At 37.2% G+C, this 22072-nt stretch overlaps 2 protein-coding genes and 1 non-coding gene across 7 annotated transcripts in view; 2 read left to right on the top strand and 1 right to left on the bottom strand.

Annotated features, from left to right (window-relative positions):
• L3MBTL2 (L3MBTL histone methyl-lysine binding protein 2) overlaps positions 1 to 4036 on the top strand; it is a 39860-nt gene extending 35824 nt beyond the window's left edge. For 4 of the 5 annotated variants that reach the window (XM_088141006.1, XM_025165077.2, XM_088141007.1 and 1 more), the window contains exon 17: positions 1309 to 4036. In XM_088141006.1, the coding sequence (XP_087997132.1) occupies positions 1309 to 1697 (389 nt within the window). In that variant the 3' untranslated portion in view covers positions 1698 to 4036. The remainder of the gene's footprint in view (positions 1 to 1308) is intronic. The other variant, XM_007425678.4, reaches the window with a different exon arrangement.
• A 3353-nt stretch (positions 4037 to 7389) lies between these two features.
• CHADL (chondroadherin like) lies at positions 7390 to 19844 on the bottom strand. Its single transcript, XM_025165088.2, is given in 14 exon segments — positions 7390 to 7629; positions 12293 to 12351; positions 12354 to 12535; positions 12537 to 12612; positions 12615 to 12668; positions 12671 to 12876; positions 12878 to 13137; positions 13139 to 13203; positions 13206 to 13297; positions 13299 to 13700; positions 13702 to 13910; positions 15489 to 15645; positions 19180 to 19390; positions 19634 to 19844. Coding segments are annotated over 14 exon segments (2424 nt in total).
• On the top strand, positions 19347 to 19462 carry LOC112540358 (U5 spliceosomal RNA). Its single transcript, XR_003084444.1, has one exon. It is a non-coding gene; the product is annotated as a U5 spliceosomal RNA (small nuclear RNA).
• Positions 19845 to 22072: the final 2228 nt, after the last annotated feature.

Below are 22072 nucleotides of genomic sequence, written 5' to 3'. Positions count from 1 at the left end.
GGCCCTTGCATAAGAAGCCAAATTTGGTCTTGCCCAATTTTAACCCTTTTTATTAGCCATTTATTTATGGCCACCCAACTCTATAACTTTGGGCAGCATGCAATAAGATCATTACTAAAATACAGTAAAAAAACGAAGTCTCCAGAAGGAAAACAGCTGTTTTAAAACAGTAAAATATGCAGGATCTGCCACTATTTATTAACCAGACTTTTAAATATTTTTATTGTCATTTTTATATGTTTACCTGTTATATATCATTGAATAATAGCTGCTATGGATGTTTTAACATATTGTGGTAAGCCACCAAGTTTTATGAAGGGAGTGGGTGACATATCAACATACAAAAATGAGCTACAATTAATGTACTCAATTTGTATGCTTTAATTTAGTTGTGCAGCATGCACTACATAGTTGTTCACATAATTTTGACTCTATTTTGCTTGGGACCAGGAGCTAGGAAACTGGAATGAAGTATTAGAAAGCAAGAGCAGAAAAGCTGGGTATCTTTGGATGATGTTTGCATCCATGATTCTGTCCATGGCACTATAATCAGTTGGAAAGGAGTTATTACAGACTCCATGTCACCATTTTTCTAATAGAGCTCAGATATAAATGAAGAGACTGGACCATTCTGCACTGTAACTTGTAAGAGCTAGTAGTCAATCTGATGCATACATCAATACAATGTTGGGGCTGGTTGAGTATTAGCATGCATTCAGTATCCAAGCAACTTGCAATTCACAAATATTGTAATATGATGAAGTATTACTTTAGTGAAAGTCTTTCACTTCTTGATTTGAAAAGCATTAAAAAGAAACTTGCCAGGTATTATTTGGAATTAGGTAATCTTTGAAAGTACTATTGGATTTAGCATTAGCTTTAGTACTTGAAACAATGACTCCAAAATGCCTTCACCTTAAATATTTACCTTGATTTTCCTTATATGTAGACAGTTTGGAAACATGCACTGCTGCAAAAATACAATTGTGAAAAAATGCAGAATCTGAAAATATCCATTTTTACTTTAAAAACTTCATAAACCTATGAAGAAAATATTGAAAACACGTGGGTAGTTGTCACACAGCATGATCTGTAATTTTGTTTCTCTGGATAAATTGATGAAGGAATGATGATAACATGAATCTAGGAATATTTTTATTTGATTTGTACTTTTCTTTTTCCTCATCCATGTGTGAGTAGCAACTATTCTTTTTAGGAATATAGATTATCACTGGTATTTTGCTGCTATGTAAGACCTCTTAGATTTTTATTCTGTAATTGAATGTAGCCTTTTTCTGTGTTTCCTAGTCTTTGTTGCTGTGCAAGTGAAAGAAGAAATGCCTGATGATTCAAGGGTGGGGCTTGAAGTCCCACAACTTTCAGTCCCGGTGAAGGATGAGGACATGGATCAAGAAGCTCCAGCAAACCCTATGACAATTGGCTGCAAAAAGGATGAAGGCATGGAACCAGAGTCCCCAGAAAGCCCTATTGCAGATGGCTGTTTTAAGGATGGCAGCATGGAAGTTGAAGTTGCAACAAACCTTGATGCAATTTGCTACTTAAAGGATGGGGTTAAGGAACCAGTACCCCAAGCAAGCTCTATTGCAATTGCCTGCTTAAAAGATGAGGACGTGAAAGCAGAAGCTACAGCGAGCCCGGTACTCATTAGCTGCTTAAAAGATGAGGATGTGGACTAGAGGTTCAAGCAGCATAAATAGCACAGCAGTACTTCGGGAATCAAGGAAGGTGATTTGCTGGCCTCTTTGTGGGGCTCGGATTATACTCTAGTTTTTTATGTGATGCAGTCAGCCTATGAAACAAGTATTAGAAAATATATTCTATCACATCATGGAAAAAGGCAGGACTACAGTGCCTTTCTAAATACTACTACAAGCAGTAAGGGTGAATTTCTGCATTATAGAACTCTGTGGAGAGGCAATGAAGTGTTACAAGGCATTTTGGAATTTACTGTTTGAGCCTGCATAAAAATAGGTATCAAAGAACAATGTACCATAACCACTATACTTCATTTTAATTTGAATTAGGTTGTATCTTCTTGCTTCTGGCCGTTTTGTCAACAAAATACAAGAGGAACCAATATGCAGGAATTGAATTGTATCTGAACCTCACATGCATACCAGAAATGTCATTCTCCTTTGTGATAATGCTCAGTGCACACGACTCAGATTAGTTTCCTATAAGATCCTTGTTTCAGATGGTAAGTTGAGAGGGGTGGCAGATTGCTTAAAAGGCTCCCTATTATAGTCAACTGAATTTCCCTGGCTGACTACAGTAGCCATCGCTATTTCAGCCAACAGTGGACCACCTCACAGAGCAAGGTATTGGGGTGGTACCCCCAGAGAGTTCTGCTTATTGGTTTTCTGCCGAAGCAAATGGCAGAGCAGGAAAGTGGGTAACAAAGCTGAGGATCTCAGTGCCTTGATGTGAAAGGGCTTTTTTCCAGCAGTGCATATTTAATATACATTTGTATTATTGGGAAAGGGACCACAAAGTCCACAATGTCTAGCTCTGGGGAGAAGATCCACTGATGATGAGGTATTCAGTGGCAGGCTTATGTGGTAGAAAACTCTCCCAAGAAGTATCAGCTGGAGAGACTCCAATGATTGTTTTATTGTTTCAGAGCTAGCAGGACACAGTGAGCACTGGTCTCTTACCACCAGATGAGCCATGAGTAAGAGCCTCAAGTTTACATAGATCTTATACAAAAGACAGTTCAAGCATGCACACATCTATAAGGACCCCAAACTACAAGGGGGAATTACTTTACACCTGATAAGGATTCTAGATAACATTAAATGTCTATCATTCAAAATGTGAAGATACTACAGTAACATTCTTTGAAATGTGACATCGCAGCTTGGATATACAAGAAGTTCCAAGAAATTGTTATTTTAACAAGTTCACCCTGTAGAAGGAGGAAAAATAAGAAAGCAATCACTTTACATCTTTAAGCTTGGAATCTCAACAATGGCATAAATTCTAAAAGTATCTGGGACCATTTACAAATCATTTGTATAGCTATAAAGAATTTTAAAATCCTACAATTGAATGAAGTACAAATTAATGTATAACACCAATTTGGATAATACTTTAGACACGAAAACTTGCACAATTAATGTTTATCTTGTCAGGTTCCACTTCATTTCCCCAGTTTGCTTGTACTATAGCAACAAACCAAAAAAGAGAAAAGAAAGTCAGTAAAGGAAAATCCCCAAAGGAAAAAGTAGAAAGCTACTACATTTACCAGTCTCATGGGCCATCACTAGAAAGAGACGTTGAAATTGGTTGCTGGAGTAGGAATTAATACAGACAGTCCCCTACTTGCGAACAGGTTACGTTCCAAGAGGCTATTTTGTTTGTAAGTCCAACCAAGTAAAAAGTAAAACATTTTTTAAAAAGGAGGCAGGAGGCAGGGCAGCGGTGTGGGCCTAGGAGCCCTATCTTCTGCTGCCAACGGGTCGCCAGGTGAGGCAGGAGAGGGGGTGGTAGCAGAGGAGAAGGGAGGAAAGGACAAGCCGGTGGGGCATGGCATGCTCCATTGCCGGGCAAGGCAGGAGACCTCCACCCCCTCTCCCTTGTTCTCTGCCACCACTTCCTCTCCTGCCTCACTCAGCAATGGAGCACACCGCATAAACTAACCCTTTCTGGGAACTCAACTCCAATGCAAACCTCCAATGCAAACGGAAGGTGGGAGAAGGCGGGAAAAGGTTAGTTTGTGGTGCACCACAAACTAACCCTTTCCTGCCTGCTCGTGACTTCTGGTTCTGACTTCCAGGTCCATCTTGTTCATATAGGTGAAAGTTCGCAACATGAAAGTTTGCAAGTAGGGGACTGTCTGTAGTAGATTTGTATTGTTGCTCTCTTCTCAGTAAGAATGTAATAAAACAACTTTGGTGACAAAAAAGAGATTTTTTGATAGTGGAGCTGTATATGTATTTTCTTTGAAATATATTGATAAAATCTATAAATAAAACATTTGGAAGAAATTCTTCTCTGGTCAAGACTTCTTCTGAAGAAAGTTGTGCATTGCGTCCTCATTCTATACAGCTACCTGCACACTGAAAAGATCTCAGTCTGCTGGAGATGGCTTCGCCGTTTCATTACTTTGGCTTCTCAGTAACATCATTGTAGCAAATCTAGCAGAGAGATACAGTTGTTTAGCAGCTATTTGTTCCCTCTTTGTATGCATTTTAAAACCATTGTCTTTAGGCTGGAAAGTCAGTATCATTTTATCAGCATATATCATCTCAGTGTACTGGGCCAGGAGGCTGTGTAAAGCCATCTCTTAATTAACATTTAGGTAACATTTTTTTTCAATGTGTTTTTTGTAATGTTGACATTTCTAATCCTTTGCAAGCTGCCTAGAGTCACTTGGTGAGTGAATAGCCTTAGAAACTGAAGAAAAGAAAGGAAGAAAGAAGGAATATGGATACATGCTGGAAGTGCTACATATGCCACAAGTTAGTTTTCATTTTAAGTAACCATGCTCCTCTATGTCTCCAGAGGTCAGAGGTAAAATTGTGTGTTAATACACAGATATCTCCGTGGAGCTTACAAGACTGAAGTTTCTCCTACTTTCTACAGCTGCTAAAACCATTCCATTGCTTTCTCACATTTTTATTCACCTATGCTAATGACATTTGTTTCAAAATTGGTTTTAGAATCCATTGTCAACAAGGCTGATGCCCATTTTGATTTTACTCCTCTCCTTCCCCTATTAAAATTGACATATACTTAAAGTCTGCTCTAGAGAATTCCCCAAACCTCTGGAGATGTCGAGAGTTAAGAAACAAGATCCTCTCCTCCTCCTTGCTATTTAAGGAATTTTCTGCAGTCATTTCCTTTAAAATAAAGTTAAGAAATACCAAGGGTGGGAGAATTGTTTCTGAACACAGAAAAAGTCAATCATTAGATTCCACTCTGAGCCTTTGATGGCTAAAATGTAATTTCTGGATTCAAGAGGGAGCTCTCCAAATGTGTGAGATGTCATTGGCTGTGCTGGCTGTGAATCTGGGAAGATGTAATTCCAACCTATTCGGAGGTGATGAAGTTGGGGAAAGCTAGAATATACCTTTATGGCCTGTATTAAAGTTTATTTCTAGAGCAATACCACTGGATTTTAAAACATCCTTGTCATTTTCCTCCTTATGGGTCTGTTGGTGAGTCAGAAGGTGGTATACCTTTCATGCTTGTCAATTAACAATTGATATAATAACTAAAAACTCTATACGCATTGCTAACCTATCTTTCCAAAGTTCTTGCACCACCTTCGTGGTCCTAAAATCATTTGCAACTGCTCTATTCACCCCTAATTTCCCAGCAAAATGTTATTTTGGCCAGGAAGGATCTCAACCTCACAAGATCCTCTGCGCACAAACTACTACTACTATTTAAGGAATTTTCTGCAGTCATTTCCTTTAAAATAAAGTCCTATATATTGAATAAATATGAACATATTATCTGCGCTAAAGCTATACCTATGATGCTTTATTTGATGTTGTTCTTTATAAAGCTATATAAAGCTTTGTAAAAAGCTTAGAAATAGAACCTGGTATATATTTTTAAAATCTCATATGTTGCATGTATAAAAAAAGACTGAAGCTATCTGATGTTATTGCTTACTTTAATTTGGGTATCATTTATTTGATTAACAAAACATGCTTTGCTTTGCAGAAGTGATATTTTATGTCTTCATAATATATTATGCATTTTCAGTAGGACGTCTGCTGTTGAAACGGTCTAGCCATAGTTTTTGCCCCAGTTAATGTAGATGTTAAATAGCATATGGGAAAAGGCTAAACCCCATGGGTCACTATAGTTCAACAGTCTAGATGTCAAACAGTGGCCTCCAATGCCATGTCTAGACATGACCCAACAAGAAGGACTGTGTAATAGTGCCCCCAAATCCAAACTCAGCCAGAGAAATCAAAAATAAATCATGGACAATGATATCAAAAGTCACCAGAGAACCTGAATAACTAACATAGCTGCACCAATCTCATTCAGTTTCTAAGGTATATAATTATTGGAGTCTTTTTTTTTCTGACCAGGATTATAAGATGACGATTTACAGATGTAAAAGGGATTTATTTGACTTAGTTTAAAATATACATGTTACCATTATTGGTATTCCTTATGCCTATGGGGATAGATCTTTTACGTTTTACTTATTAGAAAAAGTTATAAGTTAAAATGCAAAATAGATTATTTGTATAAGCTTAAAATATAGTTTATTATCACTGGTACTCTTAATGCTTTTGCTGATTAAGATTGATTGATGAATATTTTTTTATAATTTGGTTATTGTTTAGGAATGAGAAATGGGAAAAAGAGGGGGGTTTTCTGAATATTAGAGAAGGTGTTAAGTTACTGTAAATGCTTATACTTGTTTGGAGGGAGGAGGAAGTCATTTTTTATATGTCTTTCTTTCTCCTTCCTCCTTCCTCTTTCTTTGTCTCTCTCTTAATATTTCTTTTTTTTCTTTTTTGTTTGTACATCGTTTTAGTTTTGTATTAGCTTTTACATATGTAAAACTTCAATAAAATATTATAAAAAAAAAAAAGATGAGGAAAATAGTCTTAGTGCCATAGCTTGGCCCAAGTCCTAATTGAAATGGGTCTAGGCAAGCAGTGTCATCCAAATGTACCTGGAGCTGGGAGGCCATCCCCTTCTCAATTTCTTACCAGAAAGTTAATATCTGAGACTGAACTGCAGTTACAAAGATTTTCCAATATTCTTATAACCATCCCCTTTAAACAGGTACATATTCTAACCTCAAGGAGGAACTGATCACCTCTCTTTATCACGGAGCCATTCTTTTCTGCACCATGTATTGGCCAAACTGGTGGTCATTTTTCTCTATTTACCCTGTCCAGCTTCTCAAATTCCATGTAAACAAGACAAGTTGATGCTGTCAAGATTATTTCCATATGACCTGTCCTAACACTGAATTGTTCTCAGCTCCCTGATAAACCAAGTTGTTAGAGGTAAAATAATATTTAGGATTATCCTCCAGATGATCTGGACTACAACTCCCTCAAATTGCTAAACAGCATGGTTAGATGAAATTCTCAAAGTTGCAGGCTAACACAACTTTGGGCTAGGTTGGGAAAGATTCCCGTAAAACAATTCTCAAATCATGTGCAGCTACAAGTGTAAAATCCAGTTCTTCCAAGTTTTTTGAAGCAGCCCTCCTCCACCATTACTTTTTAAAAAGTGATTGATTCCAGAGAAATAATCTAACCATTTAACAGAGGGCTGATCATCAGGCACTTGTGTGATTTTTGTCATACAGTTTTGAATAATATATATTATCATTTAGCTGATTCAGTATACAAGTGCTAATAGGTGGACATTAATATATTTTCCTTATTCCAGCCTATAAGAAAAGGGACAAATTTGCTCTTTTAGAACCCTGTGCAGAATACTGGGAATTAATGCCTTGTGTAATGGGAGAAGTCAACAGTCACAGGAGAAAGGGACATCATTCAAGTTGATTACCTCCAGAGCAGTGAAACAATGTAAATTAGGTAAATTGTGTATTCTGTTTTCCTCCAGGTTCAGGCTATTGATGTTTGGACCCAAGCCAGTAAAGGCACCAGAAGAAATCTGCCAACACAAGTTGGCAATGATAACTTCAAGATCGGCAGAAATAATTTATAGTTATCCCAACCATATTACTGACCCATTGCATGCTTCCAATAATTGTAAGAAAATTAGTCTATTCCTAGTCTCCAAAACAGTCAACAGTTTCTTGTGTACTTAAACAAAACTTAAGCTTGGAGGAGAAGAGAAAACATTTAACAGACCTGACTATATTTAGCCTATATCGTAAGTATACCTCAAAGTCTGCATGCAGTCTCCAGATTCTTGGATGCAGCTACCTCAGTTTGTCCAAAGGTTGATGCTCAGTTGTAATTTGTAATATTAGAATATCAGAAGGAAATTATTAAATACACATATTGATAATAATCTTTAATTAATTTAAATTTAGTTTATATCCTGGCCCTATGGAATCCTGTCTGTCTCAAAGTGTAGCCAACAATCCAAAAAAAACTACAGGCCAGTAATTGTAAGAACTGTGAAAGACAGCATTTCACATTTTGATGCAATTTCTTTGGAATGGAAGAATTAATATTGTATTTTCTCCTTTTCTGATTATTACTAGGCTGGCTGCACTTCTAATTCTAACCTAGTTGCTGATGTTGTCACGCAGGAAAAGAAAATCTGAAGCTGGAAATTCAGAATTACAGTGGAAATATGGAAAGTAAGAAGCATTAATATGGGAAGGCTCAACAGAGTGGAAGATGAATCAACTATACATTGACAACTTAGGCATCAGTGAATTGACATGGACTGAAATTGGACATGGTAGTAGACAGTATGATCTTCTGACTGATGCTACTCAGTTCATGAAAATAAAGCAGCAGCAGTGTTGCTTTCATAGTCAGGAAAGATATAGAAGGACAGTACTTGGGTACAATGCAGTCAGTGACTGAATAATATCAATTAGACTTTGTGGACAACTCTTTAATATGACGATTATCAACATTTATGCTCCAACCATTGATACAGAAGAAGAGGAGGTTGACAAAAGTTATGGTCAGGTTCGATGGAACATGCAAGCAAGATGTGCTGCTTATGGCTGGGGACAAATGCCAAAGTTGGAAATAATAATAAGAAAAATGTAGTTGGACTGCATGGGCTAGGAAACAAAAATGAAGTAGGACTTATCAATTTCTACTAATTCAATGATTTCTTAATTGCTAACAGTCTTCCAACAATAAAAATTATGCCTATATATATGGACATTACCAGATGGAATACACAAAATTGACTATATTATTGGTACAAGGAAGTGCAAAAGCTCAGTTATAAGAAACAAGTGGCTAGGAGCTGACTGTAGAACACATCACAAACTACTCATGTGCAAATTCCAAGTTAAGCTAAATCAGAAAAAGCAACCAACTGATTTCCACAATATGGTATTAAGCATATACCCACCATTTTCAGGGAGAACATGGGGAATAGGTTTGAAGTCCTGAACCTCATTGATAGAGAACCAGAGGGACTATGGAATTAAATTAAAATTGTTAAAGATGAATGTGGCCAAGATGAAGAAACAGAAGAAAGCAAACTGGATGTCAGTACAAATGGTGAAAATTGCCAAGAAGATTTAAAAAAGCCAAAGCCAAGAAAAATAAAAACCTCAGAAAGGAACTTAAGAGTTTCAGAGAATTGTTAAAAGAGACAAGAGGGAGTATTGCAACAATATCTGTAAAGACATCGAAAATGGAAACACACAAAAAAACAAGGAAAGTTTTCCAAAAGGTCAGAAGGATGTTTGAACCCTCTGGTATGCTAAAGAATGCAAATTAACAGATAATAACTAACTCAGAAAAGCTCAAACAAAGATGGAAGGAATATACTGAAATTCTGTAGAGTGGAGATGTATATATCCAAGACACCCTAGAAGATATTTCCTACTTACAGGAATCTTTAGAACTAGAAGATGAAGTTAGATTAGCACTCCGATCATTGCCAAGTCAGAAGGCTACAGGAACTGATGGAATGTCTACAGAAATATGGGAAGCAACAGAAAAAGAATCAGTAAAGATTCTAATTGTACTGTGCCAGCAAATCTGGAGAATGATACAGTGGCCAATGTATTGGAAAAGATCAGTTTACAATACCAAAGAAAGGAGACTTACCAAAGTGTGCACACTATCATACAATATCCTTAATTTCACATGCTACCAAACTATGTTTAGGATCATCCAATGGAGATTAGAGCCCTACATCAAAAGGGAGATGTTAGTGTTCAAGCTGACCTTGGAAAAGATTAAGAAATGAGACACATTATTGCTGTTGTGTGCTGGATAACTGAGAAAGCCAAAAAATACCAAAAATAAGTCACTATGTGCATTGATATTTTTGTCTGGAAAGCCATCTTGTAACTATTTTGTACTTCTTTTTGGAATAATTTTATTGTATCTTTATTGCATCTTTTGTTTTTATGTTGTTTTTTTATTTTGTGAATTGCTGTAGAGGGCAGAGGGAATGGTCTTGAAGGAAAGGAAGAAGAGCTGTTACCAAGGCAACAGTCAGATACAAGGGACCTGATTTCCGGATGGGGAAAATGGCGGATTGATGTGTCTCTGAAAGCATGGAAATGATGCCAAGGCTGGAATCACGATCAGGCAAGGCTGGAATCGCGATCAGGCAAGGCACCAGGTTTTGCAGAGCTTCTCCAGAGAAAGGAGAAGCTGAAGAGATTGCCCATATGTGCTCTGGATAGCTGCTCCACCTGAGGAAACCTGCAGAGCGCCGGGACCTGAGGAAGGAAGATCACACTTGTAGCCTCAGCGGACCCTGTTAAAGGACACTGGGTCCATCTAAACCCCACTTTCTAAGTCACTTTGGATTACAATTAATTAAATGCTAAAGAGATCTTCAGAGTGGCATTTCAATTGGACCACCCCTCAGTGTTCCTACAGCTCATAGCATGTTTAACAGAAAAAGAAGAGGAAAATTATAAAAATCAACTTGTAGCAAAAAGCATAGTAAAAATTTGGATTACACACATTTTAAATGGATAAAGGGTCCAGGGGAATTTTCTGGACTTTATTTTAAATTCCTGGGAAATAATTAAATAAACAGCACATACCTTCATAGAAAAATGTTTTGTTTAGGCACACCAAGGAAAATGACTGGTGGACTTTCTTAAACAAAAAAGGATAAGGATCATTGTAAAAGTACAGAGACTATATAAGAGTAGAAGCATGAGGCTTTAAGGGATCATCATGAAAGTGTGAGATTCAAGAGCCACAAAAAAGCGCGATAAAATAGTTAAAGCTGGGGGGGGGTTCTTATTTTTTGGATTATAAATCAAGACAGAGAGATGGCCACTACTAGAAAAACATGACAAGAGTGAGTCAAGGCTGTATACCCTCCCCTTATTTTTTCAGTCTATATGCTGAATCTATATTGAGGGAAGCTGGATTGGAAGAAGATGAGCGTGGTTTTAAAAGTGGAGGAAGAAACTTCAGTGATCTGTACTATACTGATGACACTACTCTGATAGCTGGAAATTCAAATGATCTGCAAGCTCTAGTAATTAAAGTCAAGGAGCACAGTGAAAAATGGGACTAAGTTTAAATATAAAGAAGACCAAACTAATGAGAACCAGTACAGCAAGCCAGCTTTTGAATTCTAAGCCACATTTAGAATGAACAATTTAACATTTGAAGTGTGGATAGCATTTGATTTTTAGGATCAGCTATTAATAAGAAAGGAACCAGCAGACAAGAAAGATGCTACAGATTAGCATTTGGTAGAATAGCACCGAAGTCCTTGGAAAAGATACTCAGATGCCATTTAGTGTCTATATCTTCAAATATCAGAATCATGCAGGTAATGGTTTTCCCTGTGATACTCAGCGGAAGCAAAAATGGACTTTGAAGAAGCAAGTCAGAAAAAGTATTGATGCTTTGAAGTTTGATGCTCGAGAAGACTCCTGAGAATACCATGAATAGCCAAGACAATAAACACATCAATCCAGAGGTCTTACTCAAAGCACAAATGACCAGGCTCAAATTACTGTTATTTTGGATACATTATGCAAAATCCTAGTGTTCTGAGAAGTCTATAATGCTGGGAAGTGTGGGAGGAAAGAGGCAGATGACCAGCAGCAAGATGGATGGAAATGCAAAGAATTGAATGTGTAACTTTTCACATACAAAGCAGAGGTGATGATTCATTATCAGCTGCATAGTAAAAAGGTCTTTCAAAGGGTCGACATCTTTCCTTTGTTCTACAGCACATTTGGAAATGGCAAACTCACTGAGTATTTTTCATCCTATAACTATTACAAATATAACAGCAGCTTTCAAGATCCAGTGAATAGGATCGTTCCATGCAATCTCCAGATAAGGAAAATACTCTAATCTGAAACTCCACGAAATATTGCCAATTTCTGTACTGTAGGCTGATTGTTTAACTTCCTGTATTCCTATACAGGAAGTTCTAATTAAATGTATCCCTTTTTTGTATTTTACCCCCATATTGGTGAAGTTGTACTTTGGAGAAATTACGGTCTAATGGCTAATTATCAATACCACATAAAATAATTTGAATAATCTGAGTTTTTAAATTAATACATAACATTAAATAAAACATTACACTATTCCTATAGCTGCAAGGAAATATTCTTGTGATGATTATGGCAATGGAAGACCAACTTTACTCTCCAGCTCCCCAATCTCTAACTTACTTGTTCAAGGCCTATGTTATCCAGATACAGGTGCTGCAGGGATCTTGCAATTGGAAGGCACCATTCCCAAAGTATTTTATAGGATTCTTAGACAATTTCAGTTCATTGAGTATAGGGAGGCCTCTAAGGGCCTTGGTGAGAATTTCGTGCAAAGAATTCTCATCTAGATGCAGTTTCTCTAGCATTTTGGCCTGTCTCACAGCCCTAGGAGACAGGTGTATAATATGATTTCCTGTTAAGACAGTGTAGTTTCTTCATCCCAGCCAGAGCATTATCTGACAGCTGACTGATTGAATTGTGTTACAAGTGGAAGGCAAAGAGGGCAAGTAGCTGAAGGCATCCTTGGGCATTTGAGTGAATTTGTTGTGATCCAGAAAAGATAAGCAAGTTGGGTGATGTCTCTGAAAACATCAGCATCAATGGAACATATATCATTATTAGACAGATAAAGATAGATTAGTGTTTTTAGGTCCTGGAAAGCACCAGGCTGCAGCCCTTTAATCTTATAGTTCTGCAGGTGAAACGAGGTCAGGTTTTTTAAGCCAAGGAAGGAACCATCTGGTATGGAATGGAACTCATTGTAAGTCCAGAAGTTGAGTGTTGCTAGAAAATCCTTTGGGAATACTCAAGAGATCTTTGTTATCACACTTTCCATGCTGGTAATCTAATGAACAGGTACATTCTTTAGGGCATTTTATAGCACCCTCCTCTGGTTTTCTGCTGACCATTGTCGGAGGCAGCTCCCCTTCCAAAGTCTGATGTTTACATTTCATACCTGTTGCCTGCAAGGATTCCAAGTGCTCTCCCCTGAAGGCAAGAGGACCAGCACATACTATGTAAATGTTGTATTTTTGGCTTGTCAGCCCACTCTTTGAGGGGACACTTGTGACAAGTACAAAGCAGAGGGTTGTCAAGTTTATTTTTTTAAGATGGACCATTTCTCTCAGGGGCTGCAGCACCAACAGCTGGTTGTTGTGCAAGTCAAGTGTATGGAGTAAGGGGCTCCTGAAGGGCCATGTTGTCCAAGTAAAGCTGTTTGAGATAAGCCATTCCAATGGCCTCCTCACCAATGTAAGTGATGGGATTGAGTCCTAAATCCAGTTGGTTTATGCCAGATAGTCTAGACAGTGCCTCAGTGGGAAAGAACTGCAATTCATGATTATGATGTAGACTTAGCTTTCTGAGTGTTGGTAATCCACCAAAAGCTTTGTTGGCAAACACATTAAGTGAATTATGGGACAAATTGATCCACCTGATCATCTGAAGACCCTGGAAAACCATATCTGGCAAGTAAACCAGGGAGTTCTTGGCCAAATTCAATAAACTAAGGAATCCAAGTTGTCCAAAAACTTCTGGCTTTATTTCTTCAATATGATTATTTTCTAAAATAAGGTGACAGAGGGAAGATGCCATCTAAGGATTCTTGATAGATGAAGGCTATATAGTTGGAAGCCAGATTAAGATAGACTAACTGTCCTAATCCCCTGAAAGCCCCTTCCTCAATGCTTTTTATCTTGCATCTCTGAAATTTCAAGTGAGTGAGGTATGGAATGGACAGAAAGGTTCCTAAAGGAATCACTGTGATTTCATTATCCTGAAGAACCAACTTTTTAGTAATCTGTAGATTTAATAAAAGAAATATTAGTTCTACTCTCAGTTAATAGCTCTCTGTTCACTGGAAGAACATTGCCTTTGGCCCATCGTAGTAGTTCCTCAAAGTTTTAGTTTTAATAGAAAATCAGGAAATTACATGTCACACATCTAGATTGTCCATCAGATAATTTTTGAAACTCTTTGTAATCTTTGTTGCTAAATAGTTGCTAGATATTACAATTATTTTTTTTTATCAAATATTTAATAGATTTTGGAAACAGACAAACCAGCTGATACAAATCAGTTGCAAATTGGGTTAAATAATTGTCCCCAGTGTGGTGCCTTCCTAATGTGTTGAGATTTTCCACCTCACCATGGCCTTTGCACCAGGTTAAGGAAGCAAGATTAGAGGCTTCAGTGGCTTCATGGAGGTTTTACACAAAAGGAATCCATTCTAAGCTGAGCAGTGAAGTTTAAGGCAACAAGCATCACAGCAACATGTTGCAGGGAGAAAGTCGAAAAAATGAATTGATTGGTACATCATTGAGCAAAGGCAAGCAGCTTGATACCTGTAGACACCAATATGCCTACAGAATAGCCCTAGGATCTGCCAGGCTTCTTGCCCTTTGTACTTTTTAGATATTTTGAATAAATACATACAGTGGTACCTCGGGTCACGAACGCTTCTGTTCACGACCAGTTCGGGTCACGAACAGCACCATTCGCAAAATTTTGCTTCCATTCGCGAACGCCAGATCGGGTGACAAACAGGATCCGTGGCCATTTTCCCTCCCGTGACACGTGGTCGTAGCTTCCTGTAGGGAGGGGGACTCTCCCTCCAAGCAATAACTGCCTCCCCACCCGCCTTCCTGTCCTCCACGCCAGAAGTCACGTCGAGCAAGGTTAGCGTTCTCTCTCTTCGTACTGTATTTTGTGTCATATTTTTGTGGTTTTTTAAAAAAAATACATATGGTTCAGAACGGATTAACCGTATTTACATTGAACCTTATGGGAAAATTTGATTCGGGTCGCGACCAATTTGGGTCGTAACCAGAGTCACGGAACGAATTAAGTTAGTGAACCGAGGTACACTGTAATTGAGTAGCTGGCCTGTTGCAAAGAAAAGAACTACCCTTTAGCATAAACTTTATTTATAATAATGTAAACCATGTATAATGGTTATTTTAATTATACATGGTTATTTTAATCTGGGGGTTGATTATTAAAACCATTATTATTATATTAATTATATTAATAATAATTTATATTGTTAATTATTGTTAGCTATCCAGAGTTGCAGAAGTGAGATAGGCAGCCTTGATCTACAATAAATCCTTTCAATAAATAAATACTCTAATAAAAAATGGCTAGATGCATGCTCTTTTTGGAAATTTGCACCAAAATTTAAAAAGGTAAGATGAAATCATAAAAAGCAACTCAGAAGGCTAAAGTTGAGGGTAAAAAACAATTCAAAGGTATACCTCCTCTTAAATTATTAATTTCTGTGTAAAATGGCCATGTAAAATGGCCAATATATTATGATTTTAACGGATTGTAAGTCACCCTGGGGAAATCTTGGATAAATGCCTTCCCATGAACTCACCTGAGGAATGTTAAAAGGCACTTTAGTTAGATTCTTATTTGAGCAAATGACTCGATACTCGATGCTATCACAGGTACAGATTTGTGGGCAGCATTCAGCAACCGGACTTTCTGTAAGCAAGGCTGATATCAGGAGAAGGTCTGCAGAAGCCCACCTCCTGGGAAGCAACTGATTTGGGAAGTAGGAAAAGAAAGGCATTCATTGGACTATATTCATGTTTCTGTCTACATGCAAGGTGAGTAACAGCAAATTTAAAATTGTGCAGCTTTTTAACAGCTTTCAACAACACAGAACAGCAGCTTGAAGAACTGTGAAAAAAGGGAATATTTAAGCAATAGAAAATAAAATCAGGTAGCAAACATGGCTCTTTCTCACATCTGGCATTAATTACTGTTTTATAGCAACAGTAAGATGATTCATGTAACATGTTCACCTGTTAACAATGAGAAAGTATTTTTTTTTATTTTCTGCATTTTTCTCTTAAATTATAAGCAAAATGGGTAAACATAAAAGCAGCAATGAAAATTAAAGCCCAAAGGCCAAAAGAGAGAGGAAGGCAGAGATAAATTCTAAACGGCCATATCTTTTGTTGCGAGCTGAAGTGCAATTTTTGGAATTCTCTTCTTCTATAACTTCTATAAGTTCTATCCATTAATTGTGTTTCAGTATATTATGTGTTGCTGGATTCTGGTTTGGAGTGTTATATGAATCTAGCCAATTGTAGTTCATTCAATAAATCAAGATTTAGCCCAGGGATGGGTAACCAGATTATTTTTTGTGTGTTTGTGTGGTCCCCACCACTAACAACTGTTAAAATTTGGTGTTATAATTTTCTGCCATCTAGGGGTAGGAAATGCTAAAACATTGAAAGAGAAATAATCAGCAGTTCAAAATTAAAACAATAACAATAACAAAGCAACAATAACCCCTCACTTCCTTCCCTCAAACCAGGGGAAAAATGCAATCTGCATCATAAATCCAGCTATTGTGGCTACCAGTAACTCAAAAGTATTGAGGCCCTGGCCATCAAAAAGTTGCATATACAAGCTTAGCACAATGTATTTATTTATTCAGTAACTACAATGAGTGACTCCAGGTATATCATCGGCCAACAGATTACATCCATCAACCAACCAGTCATTTGTCAGACTGAGTTAGCCAGTATCTGAATGTAAAGAATATCAGTCAATCACTGCTCATTGTTTGTTTCAAATTGGCCAGTTCCTGAATGAACTCTCCCAGGCTTCTGGTGTTCCATGAATTAACAGCAGCACTTACTCCTTCCTTCACAAAAGGAAAAATACATTTCTAGCATCTCCCTTACTCTACCCCCTCCACCCCACAGAGAGTCTATGCATTTTCCACTTGTGTTCATGTACATTTGTCTGGTGGTTTGCAAAACATTCCTTCTGATAAGTAACTATTGGTTAGTTACAAGATCTGTTTTTGAAACTATTATCAAATGGGTTGAGAAGGCTCAAAAGCCTTCTGTTCACTGTGATATTAGATCATTATGGGAAAGGCTATTCTATACCTGTGAAGTATACTATCCTAGCAAATCCTTGGAAAGTTGCGTGGCAGTTAATACCATGATGATAGCATGCCATTAAAACTGCATTTTTTCCCTAGTTGGGTTAAATTAAATGCAAGTGAGGAACTAGGAAACAGGAGATACAGCAGGCATTATCTTCAGTGTGGAAACAGTAACTCCCCCTCATACACAGGATAAAATCATTGAAATGCATGTTTAATCCAGGAGAGAGAAGATGCAAATAGGATTTTTTTTAGAGTGGCAAGGAGTTAGAAGCTTTTGACATTAGCAATGCATATTATATCAGCACTCCGTTTATAGTCAACACTGTGCAATCGATAGCATATGCCCCCACCCAAAGGGTGAGGAAAAATCACCATGTGCAGCTGCTCAAAATTTTTGAAAAAAGACCAAAGAATTAAAATAAAAGAATGGAGGTGTTCTATGATCAAGTTGAAATATTGCTTGTAAGAATCTGTATGTTCCAGATTTCTTTTATTAACATGTATGATCATGAGTACCCAATAGGTGGTTGCAGTATTGAGTTAAAAGTTAATTAAGTATTTGCGTTAGAAAACAGAAGATGGATGGTGATGAACATATGCTTCCTTTGCATAAGAGTTGCTTCTCAAACTGACAGAGACCCAAGAAAACATTATGTGAACAACCATCTGTAAAATTCCCTGTTATCAATGAAAAGACTTCACCTCCTTGCCAGTTCATTGGAAGACTGCTGGAAAGAAAATCAGAAAGCGTCTGCCATTACGCATACGAGGTCATATCGGTTCTAAACTGAAAATAGTTCAGCTATTGGAATTCTTGTAACCCCATCCTATCTACCTGAGTAGATCTTGCTAAAGTAGATCTTGCTAAAACCAACTCTGTGAGAATTATGTTTGGAAAATAATAGCCTTTGGTTTAAGCAAAGAATGTGCCACTGAACTTATTTAATAATAAACATAATGACTTGGACAGTTAGCACCAAACCTTTTAATTAAAAACTCACTGTATTCATAGAGATATCCTTGATATCATAATTTTAAAATAAGTTGAGTCTGCAAAAGATGTTCCAATGTGGAGTACTCTTATTCAGGGAGCCAGCCAGCCATGCCATCTTTTTAATATCCCATTTTATTCAGCTTTCTTGTATGATTTTCCTAACCTGCCTTCCCAAAAGGAAGCCCATGCCCATAAAGTATGTTGAGCCTTCTTGGAACTTTTTCAGTTCCTTAACCTTTTGCCTCTTTAAAAACATTTTAGCAGATCATAGTGTAACCCCGAGGCTACTAATTTCTCTCTCTCTCTTTCCCTCTCCTGTGGGGCTGATGCGCTTTTTGATGCCATGTTTGAAAAAACATGGATCTTCTTGTTGTGGTGTCTACACGTGTTCTATTTCGGGGGGATGCAGGTGGATATCTCTATATTCTTAATAAGCAACAACTCATACTGGACAATGGCACTGCACTTTCCCAGACCCTGGGTGGCAGGCCCTACTTGCATACAGACCACCACCCAACCTGACGCAGATTCTCACAAGGAACAACAGGACCGATGCTAACGTAGGAACCAGACCTTGCAACAAACCCAGCTGCCTACTTTGCTCCCCACATCTATACCAACAGCACCATTACAATCCCCCAAAAGTATACACACAAGGTTCATATGCTCTTCTATTGAGTTTCTGAAATTTTGATTGGTATTCGTTTTAACAGAACAATGCATTTGAAACAAATCAAGCAATAGTCTCATTGGAAAATCCTCCAACGGTAGGATTTTTATTTGTGCGTTAAAAACTATTAAGATTAGACTGAATATAAATTAATATAAATAAATGGAATTTGCTATTGCCATGCACAGACTTTCTAAACGGTTTTCCAGTGAAAGAAGTTATGATTTGGAATGACTGTCCGACTTGAAGAAAATACTTTTCTTTCCATTAGCAACATAATCTCTTTGCAAGCAATTCCCCTCGTACCATCCCGCCTATAAACTATTTCCTGAGCTCTGAACGCGCGCGAAGATCCTCCTTCGGAACGGAACAGAAGCACCACGTGAAAGCTGACGGTGCGGGACAAAAAAGTCTGAGAGTTAAGAAAGGTGGTTTAATTTGCATACCCATCATGCATTGCGCGAAAGTCTTCTTATGTTCAGATGTTTTACGGGCTTTTAGAGTTAATATTAAGCTTTTGATTAGTATAGTTTGCAGGACAACGTTGAAGGTCCACTCTGCCTTCATGGGATTCCGTTTGGCATTTCAGTTTGATATTCACCATCAGCCGTTGAACTGTCGCTATGCGTCCCTGTAGCAGAGCTTCAATCGTTGTGCCATACTCTGGTTTCTCTTCAGATCGTATAAATCTTTCGCCTTTTACTAAAGATTTCCGTGGAGAGGAACATTTATGAGTTTGTAACTAATTTTTTGAGGCTCTACTTCGGTAGAGCTACATTATGGTGTTAAAAAAAGAGTTATGTGAATGGGTGTTAATGGTGCGGAGCGGTACTCTCTGCCGTTGGGGTCGTTGGCTCGTCTTTCAGTGTGATTGTGAATTTAGGAGGAGGAACGCTGTGGGGGAAATTGAGCTCTTCCTACAGTATTTTAATTGGGAGGTCTTACCCGTTTTCAAATGAAAGTTGCACCACCACAAAGCTGTGTGTATTCTGCTTGCTAGTACATTTATTTCCTCATGCCTCAGATGTTGCCTATTCAATACAAGTTTATTGTTGATGTAAAACACGCCAAGACTTCCTTTGCCATTCTTATGCTTCTGGAACAAATTTATTTTTCCTATTTTTGTTTTGCTGTAGCCACCAGGAGAACTCACCATGTTCTTGATGTGCAGATTCAATACTATTTTTTCTTTAAAATATTGTCACTACAATTAAAACAAAATTGAATTTGGTCTTCAATAGCTTTTTCGTATCTCTGTTATATTTATGCACTATGATATATTTATGTCAGTCCAGTTGAATATCAACTATGAGCAGCTACGATTCTACTATACAGCACCAGGATTAAAGCAAAATAACCCAAGAATAAAATCATAAAAAGATAAAAAATAATCTGATTAAAACCAAAGAATAACACCAGGAACAATCATCAGTAACAGTCATACAAGAGGAGGGATCTAAATCAGTTTGCCTCCATTTCAGACCTGTTAACCAAGTTTTTATAACTTCCTAAATTCTTTTTTATGTCAAATAAATCATCGGCCTCAGTAGGTACAGCTTCTAAATCAAGCGACAGCATATAATCCACCACACTTTGTAATCCAAACAATACACACTGTTGTTGGGAGTCTTGACTTTTTCTCAAATGTTTGAAGAAAAATTCACCAATAACAGTAATAATATGCATTTCAACCTACTTTTTATATTTTGTCCAAAATTAGTTTTTTTAATAGTAATTTTATTAAAAAATACAATTACAAAGATAAAAACTAATACTAACTAAAAAAAAAAGAAAAGAAAAAAATAGAAAGTGCAGAAAAGAAAAAATAGAAAGAAAAAAAAGAAAAGACATATATAAAGAAATTGCTTCCCCTTCATCACAAATATGAACAATTGTAGTAACTTATCACCTCTTAAAATACAACAGATTATCTCTTCTTCCCATATCCCATCTCTTATAAACAAATCCTTAAAGCCTCATCATTTCAGTCCTGATCAGCAAAAGTCCATTAAGGGTTACCAGAGATAATAATGTATCTTTTTTAACCTTGATCAAATAACCAGCTTTATATTCCTTTCTTTTACTTTTAACAATCTTGATCTTTAGTCCCTTCAAATAATTTTGAGAAGAGAACTTAATTTTCTCTTCATTTTTTCTTTGTCCTGTCTCACAAAATTCTTCAAAGCTTTAACAAACCTCTTTTGTAAATCCAGTATAGGAAGTTTATCCAGGTCACTCTTTTGATTTGTTATTTGTATATTCCTTTTTATTATTAAGACATCAGCTGATAGCATTTTTTTCCATATCATTCTTGTAGCCTGTCACTTTTAAATCCACTTTCAGATCAGGATCAGTCTTGTCCGATGACATTTGTTCCTCTTCCATAACATCTTTTAAACACAGTCTATCTATAGAGGCAGATAGTCTTAAAATTAACTTCTGGGTCCAAAAATATCCTTCAATATGTCAAATGTTAAAATATTTTGTTCCATTCTGTATTAGTAAGTCAAATTTAACTGTTCTTAATTGTAATCTTTAGTTCCTTCTGGCGCCCTCTAGTGTCCAGCCTTCAAAGTCTCATCCTATCATGTTTTTTTTAATTCAAATTTAAAATTCAAAAATTCAATTTTTTTTTTAGAATTCAAAACAAAAGCATTTTCCCACAGGAAGGATTCTTATAATTAATTCCAAAATCTTATTTCAAATCCATCTGGACCTTTAGTCTGTTTGTAACTTTCCAAAATCTGTTCTAATCACCCTTTTTCTGTTTATTCCAAAAGAAAAAAAATTAAGTCTTTAAACTTGTATTTAAAATCTCTTTCATTAAGGATGGAAGGAAACTCACCCAGTGCTGTAAAACGTGTTGATCCAAAGGTTCCTAATAGCTGAAAAGCAGTTAACAAGCAAATTCCAAAAGTGGCTAGAAAAGGAAGTATGCAAACCCAGTGTCCTTTTGAAGGCACTGACTATGGGTTCAACAAGATGGCTTTTCCCTTGTCTCCCAGAGCTCTAACCAGCTGGAGAGCACTGTCTTACTGTCTCCTCATGAGGAGCAACTGTCTGGAGCATTTGTGGGCGATCTCAAGTCCTCTTCTTGTCTGGAGAGGAATTATCAAAGAGCCAGTCTACTTGCCGACTCTTCATTCTCCCACTCTCATCAGCTCCTTCAGTTTGCCATTTCTACCCTGGAAGTCCGTTACAAGCACTGTGATGCACGTAAAAACGGACAGGTCTTCAATGACGTGGTTGTGGCTGCCATCCTGACATTTTTTACTCCCCTACAGACACCCCTATGCATGAGCATTTGTTGCTTGAAATACTGCCTGAAACAAAGTTTCTGGGGTGAGTTCTTGGCTTGGACTAGCATCACTGATAAGTTTATTT

Source organism: Python bivittatus, unplaced genomic scaffold, assembly GCF_059951505.1.
Source record: "Python bivittatus isolate LINGU-HERP-01145 unplaced genomic scaffold, Pbiv_v1 ctg000330_np1212, whole genome shotgun sequence".
NCBI classification, from domain to species: Eukaryota; Metazoa; Chordata; class Lepidosauria; order Squamata; family Pythonidae; genus Python; species Python bivittatus.
Note: the sequence above shows the minus strand (reverse complement) of the source record. Positions and strands in the feature narration are given on the sequence as shown.